The sequence below is a fragment of the Myiozetetes cayanensis genome, unplaced genomic scaffold (assembly GCF_022539395.1).
Source record: "Myiozetetes cayanensis isolate MyiCay16 unplaced genomic scaffold, myiCay2020 scf59, whole genome shotgun sequence".
NCBI classification, from domain to species: domain Eukaryota; kingdom Metazoa; phylum Chordata; class Aves; order Passeriformes; family Tyrannidae; genus Myiozetetes; species Myiozetetes cayanensis.
Genome location: NW_026087842.1, coordinates 314,314 through 335,223, shown reverse-complemented (window position 1 = coordinate 335,223; position 20,910 = coordinate 314,314). Strand labels below are relative to the sequence as shown.

General features: G+C 62.1%; 2 protein-coding genes across 2 annotated transcripts in view; both read right to left on the bottom strand.

Annotated features, from left to right (window-relative positions):
- Positions 1-258: 258 nt before the first annotated feature.
- PIP4K2C (phosphatidylinositol-5-phosphate 4-kinase type 2 gamma) lies at positions 259-13,240 on the bottom strand. Its single transcript, XM_050334787.1, has 12 exons — positions 13,232-13,240; positions 12,537-12,694; positions 8,533-8,872; positions 7,245-7,342; positions 7,072-7,168; positions 5,551-5,691; positions 4,578-4,724; positions 4,452-4,490; positions 3,211-3,324; positions 1,755-1,992; positions 1,062-1,165; positions 259-362 (listed from the first exon to the last, which is right to left on the bottom strand). The coding sequence occupies exons 1-12, from the start codon at positions 13,238-13,240 to the stop codon at positions 282-284; spliced, it is 1,566 nt and encodes a 521-aa protein (XP_050190744.1). The 3' UTR covers positions 259-281.
- KIF5A (kinesin family member 5A) overlaps positions 13,205-20,910 on the bottom strand; it is a 23,406-nt gene continuing 15,700 nt past the window's right edge. The window contains 12 exon segments of the mRNA XM_050334786.1: positions 13,205-13,318; positions 13,391-13,418; positions 13,519-13,589; positions 14,029-14,170; positions 14,841-15,054; positions 16,656-16,760; positions 17,615-17,686; positions 17,785-17,845; positions 18,455-18,556; positions 19,785-19,894; positions 20,735-20,788; positions 20,791-20,801. Of these exon segments, the coding sequence (XP_050190743.1) occupies positions 13,240-13,318; positions 13,391-13,418; positions 13,519-13,589; positions 14,029-14,170; positions 14,841-15,054; positions 16,656-16,760; positions 17,615-17,686; positions 17,785-17,845; positions 18,455-18,556; positions 19,785-19,894; positions 20,735-20,788; positions 20,791-20,801 (1,049 nt within the window). The 3' untranslated portion in view covers positions 13,205-13,239.

The following is a 20,910-nucleotide window of genomic DNA, read 5'->3' as shown; positions in this document are numbered from 1 at the left end:
ACCCCCCTCAACCTGGAGCAAGTAGTGTTTGACCCCCCCAGCACTGTGGGGTGGGGGGGTTAAAGGGTCCCAGAGCCCCCTGAGGATGAGGGGGCACCCAGACCCCCAGTGCTGGGGGCTGTGCCAGAGCCCCCGACCCCCAGGCTGAGTTAAGGCACTTGAGCAGCAAAGCCCCCTTGGGGGAGGGGCTGCCGTGGGGGAGGGGCTGGGCACGGCCTGGGGGTCAGTGCACCCTGGGGGAGGTTTGGTCGAGGGGTGCCCGGGGGCATCCAGGGCCCCCCTCAGGCGAAGATGTTGGAGATGAAGTCGAGGAAGCGCTTAGCGTACTGCTCGGGGTGCACCGTGGAGATCTCGGCTCCTGCCTGGGGGCACCGGCTCAGAGACCCCTGGGACTGACCCGACCCCCAGGACCCCCAGGACTGACTCTCCCACCCTGGAACCCCCAGAGACCCCCCAGAACTGATACCACCCTCAAGCACCCCCACAGTCCTCCAAACACCCCCACAGCCCCCAAAAATTGATACACCCCCAAAACACCCCCTACAGCCCCCAAACCCCCTCAGCCCCCCAGGAACTGAAATCCCCCAAACCCACGCATGTACCCCTACCCTCCCAAATTCAGACCCCAAAGTGCCCCCAGACCCCAAATTGTCCTCCTGACCCAAAATTTCCCCCGACCCCAAATTCCCCACTCCCAAAGTGGTCCCCAGACCCCAAATTACCCCTTGACCCCAAAGTGTTCCCCTACCCCAAAGTGCCCCTGCAGACCCCAAATTTTCCACCCAGACCCCAAATTCCCCCAGACCCCAAACCTCCCCCCAGACCCCAAATCCCACCCAGAACCCAAATTCCCCTCAGACCCCAAATTCCCCCTAGACCTCAGTGCCCTCCCAACCCCAAATTCCCCTCACTCCAAAACGCCCCCTACCCCAAAGTGCCCCCGCCCCAAAATGCCCTCCCAACCCCAAATTCCCCTACCCCAAAGTGCCCCCAGACCCCAAAGTGTCTCCCCTGTTCCCAAAGTGCCCCCAGACCCCAAAGTGCCCCCCCAGCCCCCTCACCCCGTGTTTGACGGTCTTGGCCGCGTGCGCCGCCTTCCTGCGCGCGTCGTACTGAGTGAGCACGTCCACCAGCCCCATGAAGTACAGCTCCCTGCGGGGGGCTCCTGGGGGGCAGGGACCCCTCAGACCCCAAACAACCCCTGCACCCCAAACATCCCCCCATGAAGTACAGCTCCCTGTGGGGGGCTCCTGGGGGGCAGGGACCCCTCAGATCCCCCCTGTACCCCAAACAATGCCCCTGCACCCCAAACAACCCCCTTGCACCCCAAACAACCCCCTGAGACCCCTCAGTACCCCCTACACCCCACCCCAAAGGCTTCAGGTGTGTGACCCTACAGTGGTGTGACCCTATGGGGGGTGTGACCCTACAGGGGACAGGGACAGGTGTGTGACCCTGTAAGGTGACAGGTGAAGTCACCCTGGGGACTTTACCCCAGGGACAGTTGTGGCCCCCCAGCCCTGGGTGTGTGACCCCATTAGGGGACACGGGTGTGACCCTAAAGGGGACAGGGGGGTGACCCCACAGGTGCCAGCTGTGACCCCATAAGTGCCAGGTGTGCCCCTGCACGTACCAGGTGTAACCCCATAGGGACAGTGGGACCCCCAGCCCCATCTGTGCCCCCAACCCCATTCACCCCAGCCCCATCTGTGCCACCCCATGTCACCCCCACCCAATCTGCCCCCCTCACTCACCTCGGCCCCTGACCCCGTACACGTCCACGGCGGGGTCCAACTCCCCGGGCCCGGGGGGTCTGTAGGAGTTGAGGAGCCCCCCCAGCCCCTCGGGGGAGGTGCCGTAGGGCCCCCACCCCCCCTCGTCCCCGGGGGGCTCCTCCTCCTCCGGCTCCTCCTCCTCGTCCTGCTCGCCCCGCTCCAGGTCGTGGATGCCCAGCAGGAGGCTGTACCCCATCAGCTTCTGCTGCACCAGGAACTGCGGCCAGCGCCGCGTTAGGGCACCCCAAAACACCCCCCGGGGGGGGGCAGGGCCCCAAAACACCCCCCGGGGGGGGCAGGGCCCCAAAACACCCCCCGGGAGTGGGTACAGCCCCAAAACAACCCCAGGACATGGGTACAGCCCCAGAAACCCCCCAGGGTGGGTACAGCCCCAAAACACCCCCCGGGGTGGGTACAGCCCCAAAACACCCCCAGGACGTGGGCACAGCCCCAAAACACCCCCCGGGTGTGGGCAGGGCCCCAAAACAACCCCCAGGGTGGGCACAGCCCCAAAACACCCCCCGGGGGGGGTACAGCCCTAAAACACCCCCCGGGGTGGGTACAGCCCCAAAACAACCCCCGGGAGTGGGTACAGCTCCAAAACACCCCCCGGGGTGGGCAGGGCCCCAAAACACACCCAGGGGTGGGCACAGCCCCAAAACACCCCCCGGGTGTGGGCAGGGCCCCAAAACACCCCCAGGACGTGGGTACAGCCCCAAAACACACCCAGGGGTGGGTACAGCCCCAAAACACACCCAGGACGTGGGTACAGACCCCAGAACCCCCCCCGGTGTGGGCACAGCCCCAAAACATCCCTGGGTGGGGGCAGGGCCCCAAAACACCCCCAGGGCATGGGTATGGCCCCAAAACACATCCAGGACGTGGGCACAGCCCCAAAACACACCCAGGGGTGGGTACAGCCCCAAAACAACCCCAGGGGTGGGTATGGCCCCAAAACAACCCCAGGATGTGGGCAGGGCCCCCCAGATCCCCCAGGACATGGCCAGGGCCCCAAAACACCTCCTGGGCATGGCCAGGGACCCCAGACCCCCCGGGCATGGCCAGGGCCCCAAAACACCCCCCGGTGTAAGCAGGGCCCCCCAGACCCCCAGGGCATGGGCAGGGCCCCAAAACACCCCCAGGGCATGGGTATGGCCCCAAAACAACCCCCAGGAATGGGTACGGCCCCAAAACAACCCCCCAGGAGCGGGCACGGTCCCCCAGATCCCACGGTGTGGGCACAGCCCCAAAACACCCCCTGGGCGTGGGCATGGTCCCAAAACACCCCCTTGGTGTGGGCATGGCCCCAAAACACCTCCCAGGGCACAGGCAGGGCCTCCCCATTTCCTCCTCCGGGGGTGCAGCCCCCTCCTGTCCCCCCACAGGGATTTCAGCCCCCCATTTCCCCCCCGTGGGCTCAGCCCCCCGTCCCCACCTCCACGTCCCTGCGCAGCTTGTCCATGAAGTGTCGCTGCTGCTCCGGCCCCACAAACACCTTCTCGTTGTTGTTGAGGAAATCCACGTCCTTCAGCGTGGGCAGCTCCTTCCCCTGCGGGGCACAGCGGGGGCACGGAGCCCCCCGGGCTGGGGGAGAGTCCCTGGGCTGGGGGACACCCCCTGGGCTGGGGACACCCCAAAGAGGGCTGGGGGACACCCCCCAGGATGGGGACACCCCAAAGAGGGGCTAGGGACACCCCCCAGGATGGGGACACCCCAAAGAGGGGCTGGGGGACACCCCTTGGGGTGGGGGACACCCCCTGGGCTGGGGGACACCCCAAAGAGGGGCTGGGGGACACCCCCCAGGATGGGGACACCCCAAAGAGGGGCTGGGGGACACCCCTTGGGGATGGGGGACACCCAAAGAGGGCTGGGGACACCCTTGGGATGGGGACACCCCCTGGGCTGGGGGAGAGTCCCTGGGGTGGGGGACACCCCTTGGGGTGGGGGACACCCCCCAGGATGGGGACACCCCAAAGAGGGGCTGGGAGGGAGTGGGGGCAGGAGGACCCTCATTGGGGAGGGGAGGGCATAGAGGGGTTATGGGGAAGGGGGAGTCAGGAGACCCCTCCCCCCACACACACACACATTTAAGGGGAGTAACCAGGAGACCCCCCTCCAAAAGCAACAAGACCCGGAGACCCCCCCATAAAGTAATAAGGCCTGGAGACCCTCCCCCCAAAATTTAGAGGTGAGTAAAAAGGTCTGGAGAAACACACACACCTCCCCCTCCCCAAATTTAAGGGGAGTGACAAGACCTGGGGACCCCCCCCATCCCCCAAATTTGAGGAGGGACCAAAAAGGCATTTTGAGGGGAATAACAAGTTCTGGAGACCTCCCCTCAATCCCCCACTTTGAGGGGAGTTACAAGACCTGGAGACACCCCCCCAACCCCCAATTTTAAGGGCAGCAACAAATCTGGAGAGGAGTCAGCAGGCCTGGAGCCCCCTCCCCCAATTTTGAGGGGAGTAACAAACTTGGGGGGGGAAGAAGGGTGGGGATAACAAGACCTGGAGACCCCAACCCCCCAAATTTCGAGAGCAACAAAACCTGGACACCTCCCCCTCTCCAAATTTTGAGGGGAGACCCTCCCTCCAAATTTTAAGGTGGGGGGGGGTGGGTAACAAGCCCTGCACGCCCTCCCCCCAAAGTGGGGGTCCCACCCCACGCCCCCAGTACCTTCTCCTTGTCGCTGGCCTCTCTGTCCACGAGGGAGCCCTGGGGACAGCGACAGGGCCGGGGTCAGGGGGGGCTGTGGGGGGGTTTTGGGGGGTGCTGTGCCCCAGGGGCTCTGGGGGGTCCCACCTTGAGGTCGTACTTCCTGTGCAGGGGCAGGCGGTGGCTGAACAGGTTCCTCATGACCAGCAGGTACCGCTCCTCGCTGTCCACGCTGACGCGGTACATGCCCAGGAACTGCGGCAGCAGCGTCTGCCCGTGCACCTGCACCACGTACTGGGGGGGCAGGGGCATCAGGGACCCCTCTGTGACCCCCTGTGCCCCCAAACCCCCCTGTGCCCTCCTCCTCGCTGTCCACGCTGACGCGGTACATGCCCAGGAACTGCGGCAGCAGCGTCTGCCGTGCACCTGCACCACGTACTGGGGGCAGGGGCATCAGGGACCCCCTGTGACCCCCAAACACCCCTGTGCCCCCAAACACCCCCTGTGCCCCCCAAACACCCTGTGCCCCTCAAACCCAGCCCCATCATCAGCGTCTGCCCATGTACTGGGAGCTGATGGTCATCAGGGATCCTGTGCCCCTAAATACCCCGTGCCCCCTAAACACCCTGTGACCCTCCCAAACCCACCCCACCAGCAGTGTCTGCCCGTGGCACCACGTACTGGGGGGCAGGGGGCATCAGGGACACCCCTGTGACCCCCAAACCCCCTGTACCCCTCAAACACCCCCGTGCCCCTGTGTGTCCCCTGTGTGTCCCCATGTCCCCTGTGTGTCCCCTCACCTGGTGATAGTGTGCCAGCAGCCCTGTGTGTCCCCTCACCTGGTGATAGTGTGCCAGCAGCCCTGTGTGCCCCCATTGTCCCCTCACCTGGTGATAGTGTGCCAGCAGCCCTGTGTGTCCCCATGTCCCCTGTGTGTCCCCATTGTCCCCTCACCTGGTGACAGTGTGCCAGCAGCCCTGTGTGTCCCCCCTGTGTGTCCCCTGTGTGTCCCCATGTCCCCTGTGTGTCCCTCACCTGGTGATAGTGTGCCAGCAGCCCTGTGTGTCCCCATGTCCCCTGTGTGTCCCCATGTCCCCTGTGTGTCCCCATGTCCCCTCACCTGGTGATAGTGTGCCAGCAGCCCGTGCAGGTCGGCCACGCCCTCACTGCTGAGCTCCTTCAGCACCAGCGTCCGGTCGGCCGAGAGCAACAACCGGGGGGAGGTTTGGGACCAGCGGGGGGGGTGACGGGCCAGGGACACCTGGGGGGACACACAGACCCTATAGAGATCCTATAGATACCCCACAGTGGGACCAGTGGGGGGGTGACGGGCCAGGGACACCTGGGGGGACAGGGGATCCTATAGAGATCCCATACTGACCCTATAACAGGTCAGGGACACCTGGGGGGACAGGGAATCCTATAGTGATCCCATACTGACCCTATAACAGGTCAGGGACACATGGGGGGACAGGGGATCCCATAGTGATCCCATACTGACCCTATAACAGGTCAGGGACACCTGGGGGGACAGGGGATCCTATAGTGATGTCATACTGACCCTATAACACCTGGGGGGACAGGGGATCCTATAGTGATCCCATACTGACCCTATAACAGGTCAGGGACACCTGGGGGGACAGGGGATCCTATAGTGATGTCATACTGACCCTATAACAGGTCAGGGACACCTGGGGTACACAGGGATCCTATAGTGATCCCATACTGACCCTATAACAGGTCAGGGACACATGGGGACAGGGGATCCTATAGTGATGTCATACTGACCCTATAACACCTGGGGGAACAGGGGATCCTATAGAGATCCCATACTGACCCTATAACAGGTCAGGGACACCTGGGGGGACAGGGGTGTAATCGTACAGGGGACAGGTGTATGACCCTATAGGGGACAGGGGTGTGACCTCACAGGGGACAGGTGAGACCCCACAGGCTCTGGGTGCCTCCACAGGGTCTGGGGTGACCCCACAGGGTCTAGGTGCCCCCACAGGTGACAGAGGTGCCCCCCAAGGGTCTGAGTGCCCCTATAGGGGTCTGGGTGCCCCTATAGGGCTCTGGATGCCCCTGCAGGCTCTGTGTGTCCCTACAGGGCTCTGGGTGCCCCCCCAGGGGTCTGGGTGCCCCTGCAGGCTCTGGGTGCCCCTATAGGGGTCTGGGTGCCCCTGCAGGCTCTGTGTGCCCCTATAGGGGTCTGGGTTCCCCCCAGGGTCTGGGTGCCCCTATAGGGGTCTGGGTACCCCCCCAGGGTCTGGGTGCCCCTATGAGTGCCAGGGTGTCCCTATAGGGGTCTGGATGCCCCTGCAGGCTCTGTGTGCCCCCATGGGGGTCTGGGTGCCCCTGCAGGCTCTGTGTGCCCCTACAGGGGTCTGGGTGCCCCCACGGGGGTCTGGGGTGCCCCCCAGGGTCTGGGTGCCCCTGCAGGCTCTGGGTGCCCCTGTAGGGGTCTGGGTGCCCCTATAGGGGTCTGGGGTGCCCATGCAGGCTCTGTGTGCCCCTACAGGGTCTGGGTGCCCCTATAGGTGCCAGAGGTGCCCCCCCAGGTGCCAGGGGTGCCCCCACAGGTGCCAGAGGTGCCCCCCCAGGTGCCAGAGGTGCCCCCTGTGCCCCCCTCCGTGCCCACCTGGTAGTCGGTGTCGTCGATGCCGAAGCGCTCGCGCAGGTTGCGGAACACCTGCGGGCAGTACTCCTTGAACTTGAAGTGGCTGGGCAGGCTCTCCCTGGGCGGGGGGGGGGTTGTGTCAGCTTTGGGGGGTCTCTCCCCCGCGGCAGGACCCCCCCCGTGCCCCCCCTCACCTGTTGAACAGGTGGTTGTTGACCTTGATCTTGGAGCTGGCCTTGAAGTCGTCGGGCAGGAGCATCACGGGCAGGGGCACCTGCGCCAGCTCGTTGATCTGGGGGGCACGGGGGGAGCGTTGGGACCCCCCACCAGGACTGCCCACACAGCCTGGGACTGCCCCAACACCCCCAGGACCACCCCAACCCCCCCAGGACACCCACACAGCCTGGGACTGCCCACACAGCCTGGGACTGCCCCAAGCCCCCGGGACCACCCCAACCCCCAGGACACCCACAGCCTGGGACTGCCCACACAGCCTGGGACTGCCCCAACACCCCAGGACCACCCCAACCCCCCAGGACACCCACACAGCCTGGGACTGCCCCAAATCCCCTAGGACTGCCCCAAGCCCCGGGACCACCCACACAGCCTGGGACTGCCCCAAATCCCCGGGACCACCCCAACCCCCGGGACCACCCACACAGCCTGGGACTGCCCCACATCCCTGGGACTGCCCCAAGCCCCAGGACCACCCCAAACTCCTCGGGACCATCCCCACATCCTGAGACCGCCCCACCCCTGGGACCGCCCCAAACCCCTGGGACTGCCCTCAACCCCCTGGATCGCCCCAACCCCCCAGGACCACCTCCAACCCCCCAGGACCACCTCCAACCCCCAGGACCACTCCCCAACCCTCCCAGGACCACCCCCATCCTCCGCGGCCACCCCAACCCTGCCAGGGTGGTGACACTCCCAACCCGGGGTCCCCAAATTCGGGGGTGGGATGGGGATCCCGGCGGGTGGAGCTCAAGGGAGGGGGGCCTGGGGGGACACGGAGGGGGCTCTGGGGGCTCGGGGGCCTGCGGGGACACACGGGACAGTCCTGGGCAGGGGGTCTCGGGGACACAAAGGGGGTCTCGGGGACACTGAGCGGGGTCTGGGGGCACAAAGTGTGGAGGGGTGGGGGTCCTGAGGGATCGGGGGAGTCCTGGGGACAAACAAGGGGGTCCTGGGGGGCACACTGGGGGTCCTGGGGACACGGGAGGGGTCCTGGGGACAGGGGAGGGGGTCCTGGGGACACGGGGAGGGGGCCTGGGGACATGGGAGGGGTCCTGGGGACACGGGAGGCGGGGCTGGGGACACTGGAGGGGGGGCTGGGGGGCACCCGAGGATGTCAGTGGGGGAGTCCCTGGGGGGGGTCCCCAGTGTGTTCCCCCCCCCCGCGGTGCCGATGTTGGGGAGGTCCCAGGGTTTTTGTGGGTTCCCCGTGGGGGTCCCGCCCTCCCCCCGCGGTGCGGGTCCCACCTGGTGCGTGACTCCCCAGGCCAGCACTGCCAGCAGCGGCTCCGCGGCGCGGGGCGGCTTCACCCGCTGCGGCACGAACCGCTTCTGCTTCTGCTTCTTCTTCGTGCGGGCCGCGCCGGCAGCGGCACCGGCAGCGGGAGCGGCAACCGAAGCGGCACCGGTGGGGCCTGCGGGACCGCCCGGACCGGGCCCCGCACCCGGACCGGGCCCAGGACCGGGCCCCGGAGCCGCCGCCGCCGCCGCCGCCATTGGCACCGACACCGCAGCGCTTCCGCTTCCGCCCGGAACGCACTGCACTTCCGCCCCACTTCCGCCCGGAACGCACTGCACTTCCGCCCCACTTCCGCCCGGAACGGACAGCGCTTCCGCCCAGACCCGGAAAAGGCGCCGGAAGGCGGAAGTGGCCGCCCAAAAGTGGGCGTGGCCGCCCAGCGCGGGCCGCCCCCCCCCGGATTGATTAATTATTATTAATTATTCGGGATGTTCGGCCGCGGTCGGCGCTTTGTAAATAAAGATTATGAATGCACTTTGTGTGTGTTAAATACATTTGATATATGAGTTATATATTAGATACATCTTTTATATGCACTGTGTTTTATGTATTATATATAGGAATTTAATAGGTTGTGTGTTTTGTATATTATATATATTAGATATATTGCATATAAGTTAGATCTACCATATATAGGGAATGTATTTCATATATTGCATATAAATTTAATTGTTGTATTTGTTAAACGTGTTTAATATATGGAATATGTGAATATATTAATATTATATTAAAATATTGTTTTGTGAATATATTAATATATTTTATGTGTTACATATTATAAATACATTGTTTTGTAGATTATATATAATATATATTATTAAATATATACGTAATATATGTTATATATATTATTAATATTTCATACATTAAGAATACCTACATTTAATATGTTATTTTATATTTAGATATTTTATTGGTGTATTAAATGGTGTATTAAATGTGTGTAAGATCAAATATTTTATACATATTATGTGTATATTTATACATATTATGTATATTTACATATACATACATATATTATATAAATATACATACATGTATATTTATATATACATATAAATATATTTTATATACATATAAATATATTATTTATACACATTATATACATAGAAATATTTAACACACATTAAAAACACATTGCATGTATTTCATACACCAAAACACATCCTTTTAAAATACTTAGCACGTTTAATATAATCATTTAATGTGTCCTGTGCCTATTTCTTGCATTAATGTGTATATACTTAATATTTTACATGTAAGGTATTACAGATCTCACGTATGAAACATGTACATGCAGCCCCAATTTAATTTATATCTTTTATTAACTGTATTTCACATTAAACCTCTTCACGTATCGCTCGTATTTCCCACGTTACACGCACCCACATCTGGTCCATTTTATTTATTTATATATATTTATTTATTTATTTATTTATTATTTATTTTTATTATTTAGTTATTTATTTTTAGGTTTATTTATTATTTTATTTATTTGTATTTATTTTTATTTTTGTTTTATTTATTATTTTATTTTATTCTAATTATTTATTTATTTTAGTTGTATTTATTATTTTATTTATTTTTATTTATTTTTAGTATTTATTTTAATTTTATCTATTATTTTATTTATTTATATTTATTTATCTATTTATTATTTATTATTTATTTATAATTTTTATTTATTTTAATTTTTATTTTATTTTTATTATTTATTTATTTTAGTTTTATTTATTATTTTATTTATTTTTATTATTTATTTTTAGTTTTATTTATTATTTTATTTATTCATATTTATTTATTTTATTATTTATTATTTATAGGGTTTACTTATTATTTTATTTATTTATTTTTATTTAAAAATTAGTTTTATTATTTATTTATAGTTTATTTAGTTTATTTATTTTTATTATTTATTTATAATTTTATTTTATTTTTATTATTTATTAATTTATTTATATTTATTTATTTTTAATTGTAGTTTTATTTTATTTTTATTATTTATTTAATTAATTTATTTATATTTATTTATTTTTATTTATTTTTCTTTTATTTATTATTTTATTCATTTTTATTTATTTTTAGTTTTTGTTTTAGTTTTATTTATTATTTTATATTTTTTATTCATTTTTATTATTTATAGTTTTATTGATTTATTTATTTTATTTACTTTTATTTATTTATTTATTTATTGATTGATTGATTTTGTGCACTGAGCAGCGTATCGATCGACCCAAGCATTTGTAATAAGCGTAATTTACAGCGGGCATCACAAACAATTAAGGCATTAACGCGTCGGGATCTTTGTGACCCGCTTGATTTCAGGGTGTTTGGAATCTGCGGAATTCGAGGGTATTTGTAACCCGTGTAATTTGGGATCAGGGGGTGGTTTTGGGGTGGTTTTGGGGCGGTTTGGGTTGGTTTGGGGATCTGGGGGATCAGGGGTGATTTGGGGATCCGGGGGTTTGGGGCGGTTTGGGGTCAGGGGTGGTTTGGGGGATCCGGGGGTTTGGGGTGATTTGGGGGATCTGGGGGGTCAGGGGTGGTTTGGGGTCAGGGGGTGGTTTGGGGTGGTTTTGGGGTGGTTTGGGGTCAGGGGGTGGTTTGGGGGATCCAGGGGTTTGGGGCGGTTTGGGGTCAGGGGGTGGTTGGGGGATCCGGGGGTTTGGGGTGATTTGGGGTCAGGGGGTGGTTGGGGGATCTGGGGGTTTGGGGTGGATTTGGGGTCAGGGGGTGGTTTGGGGTCAGGGGGTGGTTTGGGGTGATTTGGGGTCAGGGGGTGGTTTGAGGGGATCCGGGGGGTTTGGGGTGATTTGGGGTCAGGGGGTTCTGGGGTGCTGCGGGGAGGGGAGGGTCGGGCTGGATGAGCTCGGAGGTTCCTTCCAACCTGGAGGGTTCTCTGACCCCATGGAAGGGAGTGACCCACAGGGTACAGGTGGGACCCTATAGGGGATGGGGGTGACCCCACAGGGGACATGTGTGACCCCACAGGGGACATGTGTGACCCCATAATGACACAGGGTGTGACCCCACAAGTGTCCCTGTGCAGGGGTTGGTCCCCCCTCCCTTCCCACCCCCGCCGTGTCCTTTCTCCCCCCTAAAGTCCCATTTCTGTCCCCCCTCCCCTCCGTGTCCCCCTCGTCCCCGGACCCCCAAATCCACCCTGACACTCCCCGACCCCAAATCCCCTTGATCCCCAAATACCCTCCCGGACCCCCAGATCCTCCTCTGACACCTCCCGACCCTAAATCCCTCCCGGCCCCCAAATGCCCCCACCGACCCCCAAATCCTCCTCCCCCGATTCTAAATCCCACCCCCGCCCCCAAATCCCCTCCCCGACCCCAAATCCCCATTTCCGTCCCCTCCCAACCCCTTTCCTCCCCTTTCCCCCTCCCCTCCTCCATGTCCCCCGCACCCCTCAAATCCCCCTGGACCTCAAACCCCTTCAACCCTCCCAAAGCCCCCCGAACCCCCAAAAGCCCCGGGCCCGCGGAGTTTTGGGGCAGCTCATTATTCGCTCCGGGCCCGCCGGGCAGGTCATGCAGCGCGGGGGGCGCAGAGGGACCCAGGATTTGGGGGCCGGGGGTGGGAGCTGAGCCCCGAGGGACCCCCGTGCGAGGGGAGGGGTCTCAACCGAGGTGCCAAGCGTGGGGAGGGGCGGGGGTGTCCCCCATTTGGGGGCTGCGAGAGGGGCGGAGGGGCTGATCCCCCAAATTGTGGGGGCAGGGTGGTGGGTGGGAGGAGGGCTGCCCCCATTTTGGGGTCGGGGTGGGGATCAGGGGCTGCACCCCCAAATTGTGGGGCCGGGGCGGGGCTGCCCCTATTTGGGGTACAGGGTGAGGAGGCCCCCATTTTGGGGTGGCAGGGGTGCGGGGTGAGGAGGGGCTCCCCAATTTGGGGTCGCGGGGGGTCGGGGGCGACATTCTCCAGTCCGCGTTAAGGCAGCTCTGACGACCCCCGGCAGCGCCCCCGCCCCGGCCAGGCCCCTCCCGGGTTGGGGGGCTCCGGGGTCCCAGGGGGTCCGGGGTGCAGCCCCCGGCGCAGGTGGGCGTGGCGCGGCAGGCGCGGGCGGTGACACCGGGACATGCAGGCGGGGCCGGGGCCGGGGGCCTGCGGGGAAAGGGGTTGGGGAGGGGGTCTGGGGGCCGAAACCCCCTCCCTCCCCGGAGGGTCCCAGGGATTGGGGGCGACCCCAGACCTGCAGGATTCAGGGGGTTGGAAGGGATTCGAGGGGCTGGGGGCGACCCGGGGTGTCCCTTGGAGGGGGGTCCCCATCCCCGGGGGGTGTCCCCATCCGGCTGTCCCCAAACCTGGGGGGGTGTCCCTGTCCCCGGAGGGTGTCCCTGTCCCTGGGGGTGTCCCTATCCAGGGATCCCCATTCCTGGTCGGTGTCCCCATCCCTGGTGGGTATCCCTATCCCCGGGGGGTGTCCCCATTCCTTGAGGGGCTGTCCCTGTCCCCGGAGGTGTCCCTGCCCCCATCCCTGGGGGCTGTCCCTGTCCCTTGGGGGCTGTCCCCGTGGGTGTCCCCACCCCTTGGGGGGCTGTCCCTGTCCCTAGGGGGCTGTCCCTGTCCCTGGGGGGGCTGTCCCCGTGGGTGTCCCCACCCCTTGGGGCTGTCCCTGTCCCTTGGGGGCTGTCCCCGTACCTGCCACATTAACTGGCCGCCGTCTCCTGGCGCAGGGGGAACACCTTGGCGGCCTCCTCGGCCTCGCAGGCGCAGGACAGGTCACTCCTGGGGGGCACGGGGGGGGTCAGCGGGGTCCCCCCCTCACCCCCAGTCCCCCCCGGGCCGGCCCCCCCTCACCTGTTGTCGTTGATGTCCGTCAGGTTCCCTGCAAGGCACAGCAGCAGCTCCAGGGGGTTTTGGGGCAGTGACCCCCACCCGTGACCACACCCCAAAACTGCACCCCCGGCCCCCGGAGCCCCCCTCACCGTTATCCACGTTGAGCTGCTGGAAGGAGTCAGGGGGGCTGCTGGCACAGCGCAGGGGGCCGCTGGCTAAGCTGGGGGCACGGGGAGGGACACGGGGACAGAGGCCTTGAGACCCCCCTGGGCCCTCCATCTCCTCACTCCCCACCCCACTGCCAGCTCCTCAGAATCCTGTGCCCCCTCCCAGGACCCTCCTGTGCCCCTGCACCCTCCTGTGCCCCCCAACCAGGACCACCCCATACCCTCTGTGTCCCCACTCTCCCCCAGGACCCCCCGTGCCCTCTACACCCCCTGTGTCCCCCTGGTATCCCCAGGATCCCCCTGCGTCCCCCCTGCCCTCCCCCAGGATCCCCCAATATCCCCTGCAACCCCCTGTGCCCCCCCATACCCTCTGTGCCCCCACCTCCCCAGGACCCCCGTGAGTCCTGCACCCCATGTGCCCCCACACACACACCCCAGGACCCCCCATGCCCCTGCACCCTCCCCACTCCCCAGGACCCCACACCCCTGCACCCCTCGCCCCCCTCCAGGACCCTCCTCCCCCCACTCACAGTCCGTGGAGGCCGGGCAGGGCCCCCGGGGTACCCCTGGAACAGAGTGTTGGTGAAGCTCAGCCCGGTGGGGGACGGAGCCTGCCCGGGACGGACCGGCTTGGCTGGGGGGCACGGGAGTCAGCGGAGCCGCCTGGACCCCCAAACCCCTGGGGTCCCCGTCCCCACCCCCACCACACACACACACAGTGGCTGGGTCGGACCCCCGCCCCCTCCCGCCCCGGGTGTGCCGGGATGGTGCCCACCCTGCATCCCCCTGTGCCCACCCTGCAACCCCCTGTGCCCACCCTGCATCCCTCTGTGCTCACCTGCACCCCCTGTGCCCACCCTGCACCCCCTGTGCCCACCCTGCATCCTCTGTGCTCACCCTGCACCCCCCTGAGCCCACCCTGCCCCCCCTGTGCCTGCCAACCCTCTGTGCCCACCCTGCACCCCCTGTGCCCACCCTGCACCCCCTGTGCCCACCCTGACCCCCTGTGCTCACCCTGCATCCCCTGAGCCCACCCAGTGCCCCCTATGCCCCTCAACTCCTGTACACCCCCCTGTGCCCACCCTATGCCCCTGACCTTCCCTCACTGTGCCCACCCTGCATCCTCGTGTCCCTTCATCCTGTGCCCACCTGAGCCCGTGCCCAACCTGTGTCTGTGCCCACCCTGCACCCCTGAGCCCACTGCCCACCTGCATCCCCGTGCCCCTCTGACCCCTTGCACCTGCACCCTGCACCCCTGAACCCCCACTGCCCCCTGCCTCCCCGTGCCCCCGTGCCCCCCGTACCGATGTGCGCTCCGGGCCCCCTGCGCGCCCCCCGGGCCCGCACGGCCTCCCTGATCCGCTCCACCTCCTGCTGGTAGCGCCGCTTGTCGAGCCGCGCTCCCTCCTTGGCCGCCCTCAGCGCCCCTTCCAGGGCCTGCACCCGCCCAGCCGTAGCGCGCAGCCGCTTCTCCAGCTTCGGAAGCTCACAGCGCAGGTCTGCATTGTCACGGACCAGCTGCGGGGCAGGGACATCCCCTGAGACCACCCCCGGGACCCCCAACCACCGGCATCATCATCATCATCATCATCACCATCACTATCACCTGTACCCCACCCCCGGGGCTCACAGCGCAGCTCTGCATTGTCACGGACCAGCTGCGGGACACGGCACCATGGCACCGGGACATCCCCCGGGACCCCCATCCACCGGCATCATCATCATCACCATCATCACCATCATCATCACCATCCCCTGTACCCACCCCCACAGCTCACAGCAGGTCTGCATTGTCACGGACCAGCTGCAGGACAGCAAAGGGTGTCACCAGGGTCAGGGGACATCCCCCAGGACCCCCATCCACCGGCATCATCATTATCATCATCATCATCATCATCATCACCATCATCATCATCATCATCAACATCATCATCATCATCACCATCCCCTGTACCCCCCCCCACAGCTCACAGTGCAGCTCTGCATTGTCACGGACCAGCTGCAGGACATGCAACAGTGTGTCACCAGGGACAGGGGACATCCCCAGGACCCCCAGGTCCCACCCGCTGCCATCATCACCTATCACCTGCATCATCACCTGTACCCCCCACACACAGCTCACAGGGCAGCTCTGCATCGTCACACCTCAGGATGGCACCGGGACAGGGGACATCCCCTGGGACCCTCCCCCCTCACCCCCCCGGCACCATCACCTGTCCCTGCCCCCCCTCCCCCACACTCGGGCCTGGACCTGCCCTGGACACCCCCAGACACCGGGGGCACCCTCGGGGTCCCCACAGCACCTCCCACCCCAGCACAGCCTGGGGGTCCCACCCCAGTCCTTGAACAGTGGTTGGGGGATCCTGGGACGTCCTCCCCAGCCCCAGCAGTGTCCAAGGGGTCCTGGACCAGTCCAGCCCCCAGCAGTGCCTGGGTGGGGGTCAACCCCAGCAGTGCCTCAGGGGGTCCCAGGGGGGTCCCAGCCCCCAGCAGTGCCTGGGTGGGGTCCCACCCCAGCAGTGCCTCAGGGGGTCCCAGGGGGTCCCAGCCCCCAGCAGTGCCTGGGTGGGGTCCACCCACAGCAGTGCCCCCATGGCCCATGTGCAGCAGTGGGGTCGTGTGGGGGGTGTGGGGAGGGGAGCAGTGAGGGGGCTGCAGGGGGCAGACAGTGAGGGGTCCCACAGCTGGGGGGCAGCAGGCAGGAAAGTGCTGGTCAGAGTGAGACCCCCACCCTGCAGAACTGGGGGCTTCAGGGGGCAGAGGGGACTTTGGGAGGTCTATCCCCGTGCCTGGGAGGGGAAGGGGGCACCCCGTGTGAGTGCTGGGGGTCTCTGTACCTTGGATGCCCAGAGATCCAGCTTGGGGGAGGCAGCGGGGGCAACAGAGCCGGCATGAGCTGGGGGGCTGGGAGGCACCCCTGGGGTGATGGGGGATTGGGGGCACCCCTGGGGTGGGATTGGGGGCACCCAGGACAGGGGAGCAGGGCAGAGCAGGGCCTAGGGGCGATGCTGGGGGGCACCAGGAAGCGGGGGCTGCAGAGCTTGGGGGGGTCTGGGGGCCAGTGGGATGGTGGGGTGATGGGGTGGGACCCCTGCACCCTCCTCGTGCCCCCCACGCACCTGTTTGTGAACCTTTGTAAGCTGCTCCAGGTTGTTCTCAAGAAAGGAAATCTTCTGCTTCTGGGAGTGCAGCCCCCCACTGTCCTCGGGCTCCAGCTCTGCGCTCTGGGGGCACACCCGTCAGCAGGAGCCCCCACGCTGGGGAACAGCCCCCCCAAATTGGGGAACAGCCCCCCCAAACTGGGGAACAGCCCCCAAACTGAGGAACAGCCCCCACGCTGGGAACCTCCCCACGCTGGGAACAGCCCCCTAAGCTGGGAACAGCCCCAAGCTGGGAACACCCCCTACACTGGAACACCCCCAGTGCCAGGAACCCCCCTGACACCAGGGATCACCCCCATACCAGGAACACCCCCAAACCAGGGATCACCCCTGACACCGGGACCACCCCCACACTGGGAATCACCCCCCTTAAGGAATCAGCCCCCTTGAGGGATCACCCACACTGGGAACACCCCCTTCTCTCCCCCCATTCACACCCCTCCCCACCCCTTCACAGCCCCCAGCCTCTGGGGATCACCCCCTCCACCCGGGCTGGCCCCCCAAACCAGGATCACCCCTACCCACCCTGGTCAGACCCCCAAACCAGAAATCGCCCCTCCCCCACCCTGAGCCAGGTTGGCCTCCCAAAATGGGGATCCCTCCCCCACCAACCGGGGATCGCCCATCCCAAATTGGCACCCCTAAATTTGGGGATCGCCCCACAGCGTGGGACCCCCAGCCTGGACTGAGACCCCCAGCCTGGACTGAGACCCCCAGCCTGGGCTGAGACTCCCCAGGTGTGGGCTGAGACCCCCAGTGTGGGCTGAGACCCCCACTTGGGCTGAGCCCCCACCTGTGCTGAGAGACCCTCCTCAACCCACAAGGGTCCCCCCCAACCTGAGCTGAGACCTCTGAGACCTTCCTGTTCCCCCAGCGCCCTATCCCTGCCCTCCTTTGCCCCCCTTTGCCCCCCTCACTTTCTTGACTCGAGTCGTGACGTCTTGAACAAACAGCTTGCGCAGGTTGTGGAGGGTCTGGAGTTCACGGGCCTGGGGGGTGTTGAGGGGTGAGGGAGCCAGGAGACCTTCAGATCCCCCAAACCCTCCAGACCCCCAAACCTTCCCCCAACCTCCCGGCCCCCACCTACCACGGTCTCCTCCAGCCCCTTCAGGTCCTGCTTGGACTGCTGCGTGGCGCTCGTAGAGAGCCTGGGGAGAGCAGTCGGGGGCACCCCAAGGTTGGGGGCACTCCAGAGGGAGGGGCACCCAGAGAGCAGGGGACACCCCAGAGAGGGGGCAGCCCTGAGTTAGGGGGGACACTCCAGGTTGGGGGCACCTCAAAGATGGGGATCACCCCAAGGATGGGGGGAACCCCAGAGTAGGGGAGCCCCAAGGATGGGGGGGGTCACTTCAGGAATGGGGGGTCACTCCAAGAATGTTGGGGGAACCCCAAGGATGGGGGGATCACTCTGAGGTTGGGGGGGTCACTCCAAGAATGGGGGTCACTCCAAGGTTGGGAAGGTCACTCCAAGGATTGAGGGTCACTCCGAGCTTAGGGGGTCACTCCAAGGTTTGGGAGGGGTCACTGGAGGGATGGGGGGGTCACTCCAAGCTTGGGGGGGGTCACCCAGTGTCGGGGAGTCACCCCAGTGCTGCAGAGCCACCCCAAGCTGGGGGGTCACCGGACGGTTTGGGGGTCCCGTTGGGTGCCGGGGGGTCCCAGGGGATGCCGTGGGGTCCAGGGGGTCCCGGGGGGTCCCAGGAGTGCCAGGGGGTCCCAGGGGTCCCAGGGGTCCCGCTGGGTGCCGGGGGTCTCACGTGAGCTCCTGCAGCCGCGCGGCCTTGGCCCGCTCCTCCCCCCGCAGGGCCTCGTGCTCCGCCCGCAGCCGCTCCAGCTCCAGCTCCAGCTTCTGCTTCTGGCTGTGCCCACACGGACACACCGACAGCGTCAGGACACACGGACAGCGTCAGCATGGACACACCAACAGCATCAGGACACACCGACAGCGTCAGGACACACGGACAGCGTCAGCATGGACACACGGACACACCGACAGTGTCAGGACACACCGACAGTGTCAGGACACACAGACACACCGACAGTGTCAGGACACACCGACAGTGTCAGGACACACCGACAGTGTCAGGACACACAGACACACCGACAGTGTCAGGACACACCGACAGTGTCAGCATGGACACATGGACACACCGACAGCATCAGCATGGACACACGGACAGCGTCAGGACACACGGACACATGGACAGTGTCAGCATGGACACCATCACAGACACACGGACAGTGTCAGGATGGACACACGGACAGTGTCAGAACACACGGACACACCAGCAGCATCAGGACACACGGACACACCGACAGTGTCAGCATGGACACACGGACAGCATCAGGATGGACACACGGACACCATCACAGACACACGGACGGTGTCAGGATGCACTGACACCATCACAGACACATCGACAGCGTCAGGACACACTGACAGCATCAGCATGGACACACCGACAGTGTCAGCATGGACACACCGACAGTGTCAGGACACACGGACACCATCACAGACAGACCGACAGTGTCAGGACATATGGACACACCGACAGCGTCAGGACACACGGACACACGGACACACCGACAGCGTCAGGACACACGGACACATGGACAGTGTCAGCATGGACATACAGACACCATCACGGACACAAGGACACCATCAGGATGGACACACTGAGACACAGACACCGTCAGGATGGACAGACTCACAGACACACGGGCAGGGATGGACAGATGGGGGATGCATGGAAGGACAGACGGATGGGAGGACAGACGGATGGATGGGGGGATGGATGGAATTGAGGGACAGACAGACAGATCTTGGGGACAGCCCCTGTGTGCCCCCCACCCCCCCTGGAGACGGGAACAGCCGGGCAGGGCGGGGGGGTCAGGGGTCATCGGGGTCCAGGGTCAGGGTGGGGTCAGGGGTCAGGGTCAGGGTCAGGGTAGGGTCAGGGTCAGGGGTCGGGGTCAGGGGTCAGGGTCAGGGGTCAGGGTCAGGGGTTGGGGTCATGGGTCGGGGTCAGGGGTCAGAGGTCAGGGTCAGGGGTCAGGGGTCAGAGGTCAGAGGTCAGGGTCCCTCACTCTTTCAGCTCGTCGATGATTTTCTGTCTCTCGTTGACCTCGTCCCGGAGCCGCCCCAGCTGTTTGTGCTGAGCCTCGCGCTGGCTCTCGAGCTGCAGCTCCAGCGCCGCCTGCGACAGCACGGTGGGCACCCCGGGACCCCCAGACCCCCAGGGACCCCCCATAACACCCCCAGGGACCCTGCCATAACATCCCAGGGACCCCCCATAACGCCCCCTAGGACCCCAGACACCCCTGGGACCCCCGGGACCCCATAACACCCCTGGGACCCCACACCTGGGACCCCTAGAACCCCTGGGACCCCCATAACACCACCCGGGAGCCCCCCTGGGACCTGCACAGTGGGCATCCTGGAACCCCTGGGACCCCTGGGACGTCCCAGGGACCCCCCAGGGACCCCAACACCCCAGGACCCCCATAACACCCCCTGCAGCATCCCCCAGGACACCCTGTGCCTCTGCAGCTCCAGCACCTCCAGGGACCCCTGTACCCCTTGAGAGCCCCTGCACCCCCACATCCCAACACATCCCGGGGACCCCCAACATGTCCCAGCACCCCCAGCACCACCGGGACCTCCAACACCCCCTCCAGCACCCTCGGGACCCCCAGCACCCCCAGTACCCCTGGGACCCCCCCTCCCACCTCCAGCACATCCCCCATGCCCCAAGAACCCACAACTTCCTTCCCTCCCCCCGAGCCTCAGACCCTTCAGGGTCCCTGGACCCCCGGATGCTGTGCCCCCCGGATGCTGTGCCCTCAGGGTGCTGTGCCTCCGGGTGCTGTGCCCTCCCAGGGATGCTGTGCCCCCCCCGGGTGCTGTGCTCCCCGGGTGCTGTGCCTCCCGGGTGCTGTGCCTCCCGGGTGCTGTGCCCCCAGGATGCTGTGCCCCCGGGGTGCTGTGCCCTCCCAGGGATGCTGTGCCCCCGGGTGCTGTGCCCCCGCCCCCTCACCTTGACCTCATCGGTGTCCTGGGTCTCATCCTGCCCCTGCTGCTTCCGGGCCACCCCTGAGCGGCCTCTGCGGGACCAGCGGGGCTTGGGGAGCGAGACAGGGACCCCCAGTCCCACTGTACCCCCTCAAGGTCCCTGAAGCCCCCAAGCCCCTAATCGCCTCTGTACCCCCATGT

Bases quoted from the DNA above. Each gene is read 5' to 3' on its own strand.
- PIP4K2C (XM_050334787.1), bottom strand. The intron at 3,325-4,451 runs GTACTGGGGGCG...TGTGCCCCGCAG, and splicing joins AGGCCAGCGACAAGGAGAAG to GGGAAGGAGCTGCCCACGCT. The intron at 363-1,061 runs GTGAGGGGGCTG...CGGTGCCCCCAG, and splicing joins CCAAGACCGTCAAACACGGG to GCAGGAGCCGAGATCTCCAC.